General features: G+C 45.5%; 1 protein-coding gene across 10 annotated transcripts in view; it reads left to right on the plus strand.

The window, feature by feature from the left end:
• Positions 1-8523, plus strand: part of LOC137420995 (rho guanine nucleotide exchange factor 2) — a 349574-nt gene that overhangs the window by 331959 nt on the left and 9092 nt on the right. For all 10 annotated transcript variants that reach the window (XM_078772071.1, XM_078772076.1, XM_078772072.1 and 7 more), the window contains one exon: positions 114-289. In XM_078772071.1, coding sequence (XP_078628197.1) covers positions 114-289 — 176 coding nt within the window. The remainder of the gene's footprint in view (positions 1-113; positions 290-8523) is intronic.

Consider the following 8523-nt stretch of genomic DNA (forward strand, 5'->3'; position numbering starts at 1 on the left):
AGAAACTATATATCATGTGTGCTCAGCTCATTTAAGCCACAAAAGTTATGACGCAGCAACTCACTCCATGCTCCAGTAAATATTGACCTCGCTTTATTTCCGTGTCTGAACAGGTTGACAAGTCCCCAGTGATTTCTCTGCGTAAACTGCTTGTGCGACTAATGGCTAACAAAGACTGTGGAATTTTCCTCATTGGGGTTGGATCCATACCCACCATGTACGAGTTGTTTGCCACCTCGCAGGATGTGAGGAGCAGTTGGATAAACCTCATCAGGCAGGCCGTGCAAAGGTGAGGCCTATACTGTTAACAAACTTTGACAAGCTTTATCTGCAAGATTTCCAGTTCAAAAATAAGTTTTATTTCTTTCAAAGAATTCAAAATATAATTTTTGGCCTTAACAAATGATGAAATATTTACTGCTTTTTTACCTTGGGAAAAATGTACTTTTGCCTGTGAAGGTAGTTTGAGGAAGGTGAAGCATGATGCAACCAGACATTGTAAACTAAACGTGTGAACCACGAAGCTTGCTCGCTATTATGAAAATAAATCGTAATTATTCAATTTTAGGCCCTTTTGCATTGGTTGCAATTACACTATAAGCTAGAATGGCACTCGGTAGAGAGCATGCTTCCACCTGGCTGAACGGTCTACATTTTGGATCCCACTGATAGGCCCGATCTGAATCCGGAACCGAAATCGAATCAGATCGGCTTGTTCTTGTCATCTAACCAACTCATCCACCAAGTTTTGTCATAACTCGTCCACAACTTTTTGAAATGTCATGCTATATATCGTTTTTGGCCCGATCACTGAATGCTGAAGAATCATGATTTTATTTTTATTTTTAACAATTCTTGTATCCGGATCCAGATTCGGATCTTCTCCAAAATCGAATCAATTCATCCTTGTCACACACACAACCTATCCAACAAGTTTCGCCTGAATCCGTCTAGAACGTATTGGTTTTACATTCTTGCATATCGGTTTTAGCCCTATCTTTCAATGGTGAAGAATCACTTTAAAATTATCTGATCCAGATTCAAATATTCACCAGAATCTAATCATGTCAACCTTGTTAAATACCCAAACTCCACCACATTTCTCCGGCCACAATATTCTGAGATATCCTGTTCACAAACAGACAGGGATGAAAACATAATCTCCATCCACCTTCGAGGAGGTAACTAGAGTTCATAGAACATGTTACCCCCCACCCCCTCCCACTCCCACAGTGTTCAAGTATATACTTCAATTGAAATGTAATAATGATCTTGAAGGTCGTTAAAAAATTTCGGATGTTTAGTGCTATTGAAGTCTTACACACCACCTTATATAACATGTCCATTGTCCAAGTACTGCAAAACTGGAGGTTATTGGAAGTGACAAGAAGTCTGTTTGTGTTCTGCAGTGTGCGAGTATATAATTCAATTTAAATAAATAGTAAATGTCGTATAAAAAATTTAATTCTGGAAGTTTATTGCCATTTTACCGCCATTGACACAGTGACTATTAGCACCCTATGTAACACATTACACTAGGATTGTTAAGCGGCAGGTTTCTCTCCGATTCATGTTCAAAATATAACATTCAATGTAAATTAAGTTGTCCCATGATGATAAACTGACGTTTAAGGACGGAGAGACGGACAGACATGAACCAATTGCCTCAGCCTGCTTTTTGCTTTGCGTGCTTGAGAGTAATAAAAGAAATTGCGGCAGGTCTAATAAGTTGCTTTTCTGGAAGGTGTTTCGTCGAAAATTTCATGTCGCCAAAAGACAGTTTTGTTATTCGCATCGGTATCGGTAATTACCCAGACAAAGCATGTGTAAGCAATCAGATGTACAGGTTGCCTCAGGTACATCTGATTTTTATTTTCAAAAATAAGATAAACCATGAACTGAACATGTAGATGATGATGATGATGATGATGATGATGATGATGATGATGATGATGATGATGATGATGACACCAGATGATGTGACTGGAGCAAAGCCTCAGGGACCCCCATTCTTTGATAGCAGGAGGTAAAGCACGGGGCAACTCTGATGTGTCAGGTTATGGTGGTGGTGTGTCTGGGTGGTTCTCTGTTGTTACCTACCAGATGGTGGTCCCTTTGAGTAAACCTGAGGCGAGTTTCATGAACAAAACCAGTGACTTTCACCATGACAAGGCTCAAAATGGATTGGTAGAGTAACACGCTTTGCAAACCTTGATTAACCACCTGGTGGTTATTAGCAAGTTCATGTTGGACTGGGATTCATTCCTGAATTGAGGATGCTGGTTGCATCATGACAGGTGTTGCTCTTCCTTTGATGCAGTGCCCACCTGTGTGCACCTCATAATACGCTCGTTGACCGGTGTTGCCTCGATTACGACAGCAGTCAGCTTATTGGACACAGCTACAACAACTCCCTGTGAATGGTAACCATCAAATACTTTGTTCAACCTGGTTATTTACCCAAACACTTAATTTTCATTCATGCCCTGGTGTTGGCTTAGTGGTTAGGGTGCCGGCTTGGGATCCAAAGGATCCTGAGTTCGAATCCCGGTCGATCACTGAATTAACACCAGGGGGGTTGACTCAGCCTGTCATCCTTCCGAGGCCGGCAAATTGAGTACCAGCTTGCTGGGATGAATGATCCCGGTGTGTACCCCGGTTTAGAATAGGTACACCGTATCCCTGCTCATCGTAAGAGGTGACTAAGGGTTGGCGTCAGGAAGGGCATCCGGCCATAAAAAACTGCCTTAAAAAGGGAACCATGAGGTCATGGGGCCCGCAAGGCTAACCCCCGCTTTAGCGGGGAAAAATGGCCTCAAAACGATCATTCATTCATTCATTCATTCATGTACATGTATAACATGTATATTTATTTTTGCTATACATCGTCGAGGCTCGTGGAAGAGCTATAATTAGTACACTGATCGGATCATGACACACTGGGACAAAAGGAACATTTGAGAGAGGGGGAAACACCAACAGCAGAGTTGAAGGCCAAGATATAAGCAAACTTAAACAATGGGTGTGAGAAGTGGGGAGGGGGAAGGGGGGCAGGAGAGGATACATGGGGGTGGACAAGATGAGTGCAGAAGGAAATTCTCTGCAGGGAAAACTGGAAATTTGGTAGGAGGAGGGATTGTGAGGTTGGGTGGGTTAACTAGGGTAGAAAAGATCATGGTTTTGGATTGGGGACAATCTGAGATGATGGTGAACAGCTGTCTTAAAGACCTGGAGGGAAGAATGAGATTGATGAGAATGTGGAAGTTGGTTCCACAGGCAAGAAAAAAGAGGAACAAATGAGTGGAGGTGAACATTGATCCTGGATTTAGGTCGTTTACCAGAAGGGGGTTGATGGTAGGCCATGTGTGCCCAACAGAAACCAGGAAGGGACAAAGCATGGAAAGAGCAGAGGGTGCAAGACCAGAAAGGAGGCCATAGAAGACAGAGACTACTGACCTGTCTACAATGGCGTAGTGATAGACCCAAAGACTCAGCTTCATCGTGGGAGATTCCAATAATCTTGAAGGCTTTGGTTTCCCTGGCATCAAGCTGAGTGAGATGTGAGGGCAGTGGAGCTGGCCTCAAGGGGAGAGCAGTACTCCATGAAGCTGCAGATGATGGCCTTGTAGGTGGATAGGAGTTCACTTGTGCCAAGGAAGGACTTTGTACGATGGAGCATGCCCAGTCAGTGGCTGGCTTTTGAGGCCAGCTTTGAAATGAGGTTTGCCCAAGAAAGATCATGGCTGATAGTGAGACTCAGGAGTTTGAATGAACCTCCTCAAGAGGATTGTTAAGAAAGTAGACGAGGGGGGATGCCAGAGGGTCTTTTTGGTTGAGCGTGATATTTGTGAGGATTGAAAGACATATTCCAAGTGGGTGACATGCTTGTGATTTTGTCATGGTCTGAAGAGAGGGAAGAGGTTGCAGCCTTGAGGTCTGAAGGATGAGGGATGTCACCACAGAGAGTGGAGTCATCAGCAAATATATAAAGAGGATTTTCCAGAGATTCAGAGAGATCATTTATGAAGATCAGGAAAACGAATGGTACCAGAACACTTGCTTGGGGCACTCCAGCCTTGACAGGGGAGGAGATAAAATGATTCCGTTGAGAGCCACATGTTGGCTGCAAGAGTAGAGGATGTTAGTAAGCAGAGGATGCCAAACTGTATCAAAAGCATGAGATATGTGCTGAAAATGGCAGAGAGAGGGGATGGGAAAGAGCAGCAGAGCAGGATTTTCGGACGTATGAGCTGATGCGGTCCAGTCCAGTAGCGAAGTCAGAGTCGAGGGTTGAAATAATCTTCTCCACCTTCTCAGGTGCAACAGCCAAGAGTCCAGGAGCAGTTGGGTTCGACAGGGAAGGATGGGTACTGAGAGTGAGAGTTTGGGTACACAATATTTGGAAGCAAACACAGATTTGAGGCATTCAGCCTTTTCACGAGCGGAGTCGGCTGTGGTGCCATTTGAAGAGAGGGAAGGAATGGAAGGGGAGCATACATCAGATAGACTTAACAAGGTGCCATCAGGTTTTAGAGGAGGGAGACAAGTTTGAAAGTTCATTTTTGAGGTTGGACAGATGTTGTTTTTTGGCTCTCCTTCAGAGTGAACACACACTTGTTGTGAACTTTTGGGAATGCACTGAGATTGCCTTTAGTTGGGTTTGTCTTCCAGGAGGCGAAGGCAAGTTGTTTTAGAGAAACTGCCTCACCACAGTATTCAGTGTACCATGGGTGAGAAGAGGGGTAGGATAATTGAAGCTGCGATGGAATGAATGGAGAGATGCATCATAGAGAGCAGGTTTCTGTGGAAGGATTCCCAGGTGGCATTAACAACAGGGGCAGAAGATATGGGAGACTAGTCCTGAAGAGAGATGGCCACTTGCAGTCCCTGCCAATCTGTCTGAGTGAACTGCCAGACTCGCCGACGTTGAGAGAGATGTTGACTTTCACAAGCACATGATCAGATCAACCAATTGGAGCAGAGGAAGAGCAGGAGATATTTGCAGTAAAGTTAGTCATCACCAAGCCTGAAGGTCAGATTTGTCATTGGGAGAAATCCTGCTGGGAAGGTTCACACATTGAGTCAGTTCCATGGAGTCACAGAATTCCTTTGCTGAAGTGCCATGGCTGGTGACAGAGGTACCAACACCCAGGCAAGTTGCATGGTGACATGAGGAAGAGAGAGTTGGGATGAGTGGTTAAAAGTATGTCCATGTTGTCTGGGAGACGTAAATGGAGTTGTCACTGTTTGGAGGATGGTGCAACGCACAATTGCACAAGATGTGGGAGCAGAGGGGAAGCCACAGCCAGAGGTACTCCTGGGGAATTGGAGGTGTAGATAGTTGGAGATAGAGATCAGGATGAGGCTTTGGGAGGGTGCATCCATCGTTGGGAGGTCCCAAAATCTTTTATGTATTCATCCCTCCATGAAAAAGTGAAGACGCACATGATTCACGGTCCTTGCAGAGGTGCCATTCTGAACTCTTTTTTCATGAAAGATGGAAAATGCCCAAAATAACTTTCCAAATAATTTCTGCGAAGAGACCCACTGGATATTGATGCATATCCTAAATACCGAAGTTGAGGACTGTTTAATGTTGTTTCCAATGTTGAGAATGTATCGATTCATTTGTGCTATATAATCTTCATCTCTTGGCAAAATACGACTGTCACATCATTGTGGTTCCACATCATTGTTAAAATGTGCGCTATGATATCGAGTGGCAAGTACCTCTTTAAGTATCTGCACAAAGACGATGATGGATTGTGCTACTATTGACATTCGAGAAGGGTTGTTGGATCATGATGAGATCAAAGCCTATTTGGACATGAGATACATTTACCTTCACGAAGCAACATTTTCTCTCCCTGAATATAAGTTGGAAATGCACCTTTCTTTCAAACAGACAGTTGTGTTTCGATAAGGGGAAGAATAGGCTCTCAGGAGAGACAAGAAAACACCACTGACTGCTTGGTTCCATCTTGATGCTAAGGATGAGAAAGCCCTCAATATTTGTATCATAATGTCCTATATATCATTATGTCCAATATTTGTTTACTTTGAGCAGCTGTACCAGGCTGACTCACCCGCTGTTGAGTTGGATGTTGGGGGTGTTGCTATCCCAAATGCTGACCACCCAATTAACTGTGAACCGCCTTCACTTGTGGAAACACAGGCGGCGGTGAACCGGCTGAAAGGGGGCAAAGCTCCTGGGATTTGTGGCATCCAGGCTGAGCTTCTCAAGGCTGGTGGAAATGCTGTACTTTGCAGTCGTTGCATGCAGTTCTGTGTTCTGTTTTGAGCACAGGCATCATCCCAACTGACTGGAAGAGGGGCCTTGTTGTCTCCCTCTGGAAAGGGAAGGGTGATCACTAGGACTGTAACAACTACCGAGGGGTGATGCTACTCTCGGTGCCAGGCAAGGTCTTTGCTTGGATCATTCTTGAGAGGGTTCGCCGCCATCTGCTCGAGCACCAGTGACCAGAGCAGTCGGGCTTTGCACCAAAGAGGTCAACGATTGACCGTATCCTTGCGCTTCGGGTCCTCACCGAACGCAAGCGAAAGTTTCGTCAGGGGCTGCTTGCAGCCTATGTTGATCGCCGCAAAGCGTTCGATTCGGTGAATTGGGATGCCCTCTGGAGGATTCTTGGTCTTCGTGGGGTGCCACCAATGCTGATCAATCTGATCTCTGAACTGTACTCTGGTACTGAGAGTACTTTGAGGTGTGGTGGCTCCATCTCTGACTTATTTCCAGTTGTTTCTGAAGTTTGGCAGGGGTGTGTACTGGCTCCCACTCTCTTCAGCGCTTGTATGGACTGGATTCTGGGGAGGATGTCGGAGAGCTCAGGCTGCGGTGCATCGTTTGGGAGTGTCAAGATCTCTGACCTTGATTTCGCAGATGATGTAGTCATCTTTGCGGAGACGCTGGATATTCTTACGGGGTCCTCCAGGCACTGAATGAGGAGGCGGAGCAGCTGGGATTACGGATTTCCTGGGTCAAAACCAAGATCCAGGCTTTCAATGACATTGGATGCTGCTGTCTTGTCTGTGCCTGTTTGTGGTGAAGATGTTGAGGTCACAAAGTGAACCACTTACCTTGGCAGTGTTATTCATGTCTCCACGTGTTGCGAGCCAGAGGTTGATAGACGTCTGGGTCGGGCCTGGGGAGTCATGGATTCATTGGATCATGGGGTGTGGCGCTGTCGGTATCTATGCAGGAGGACGAAAGTCAGAGTCTTTAAGTCCTCGGTGCTTCCAGTCTTGCTCTATGGATGCAAGACTTGAACTCTTACCAAGGTCCAGAGAATGAGACTTAACACCTTTGGAACCAAGTCTTTTCGTAAAATACTTGGCTATCGCTGGTCGGACTTTGTGTCCAACGAGCGGTTGCTGAGAGAGACTCGGATGAGATTTGTTTCCTGTATGGTCCGTGAGCGTCAGCTGCGGCTGTATGGGCATGTGGCGCGTTTTCCGGACGTTTATCCAGCTTGCCAGATACTCTCAGCAAGGGAGCCTCGTGAGTGGAGGAGGCCAACGGGCTGACAGCATGCCTCGTGGTTGCAGCAGGTTGATCGGCATCTCGAGGAGATAGGGATGGGCCAGGCGTCAGCTTGGGGGATGGCCAGGCGGAGGCCCCTGGAGTACCTTTGGAAAGTGGCTGCAGCGACGTGCTGCTCCGGCACATGCACCCATACCTGACCTGACCTATGTCCTCGAACACTATGTTTTTCGGAAGCAATGCCATTGGACAAAAATTAAGATTTCAGATCATTGGCTGAATATATCAAGTGCCACCCTCATAGCCAGACTAATTCAGCTTGAGATGACTTGTCCCTCATCATGTAGGTGCAACATATTTTAGGACCGACACACAATCAATGGAGAGTCACATCCCACATTTAGGGATGCTGCAAAGGCAATGGGGCTTTTGGACACTGACCTCGAAAGGCAGCAAGGTTTGGAAGAAGCAAAACTTATGCAGATGCTGAGGCACCATCTTGATCTTCTGCCAACCTGCAGATGAAATGCAGCAATTCCTGAACTTGAAGAGTCGTTCATTGTCTGTAGATTTTGTCCACGTCGATCATATTCCCCTGAATGACCCTTCATTGGTTCATTCTGAAAGACACAAGGATCTTTGTCTACAAGCTATTAGAATTGCTGCAAAGGGGAGGTAGATTAGTATCTGACTTCAATTTTGCACAAATCCTTAACGTAGATGGAATGTTTTTATGTAGATGGAGCAGGGTGGCACAGCAAAAGCATTCTCTACAATACCATTGTGCACACCTTTTGAGGAATGGATCGTAAATTTGTGTGTTGCATTCTTTGGTATAGCGAGCACGCTTGTCGTAGATGGAATAACTTCTCATTCGAGGTTCAAAATCCCGACCCCACTGCAAAAAAATTCCACCTGTAGCAATGCCAATGGCACAAAGGATGCTCAGACACTTCAACAGACATCAGTCTTGATTTGGATGGATTTGATCTGAAATCAATGATTTCCACAGATGCATTTGATGC

This window comes from Myxine glutinosa, chromosome 2, assembly GCF_964187855.1.
Source record: "Myxine glutinosa chromosome 2, kmMyxGlut1.1, whole genome shotgun sequence".
In the NCBI taxonomy this organism is placed as follows: Eukaryota; Metazoa; Chordata; class Myxini; order Myxiniformes; family Myxinidae; genus Myxine; species Myxine glutinosa.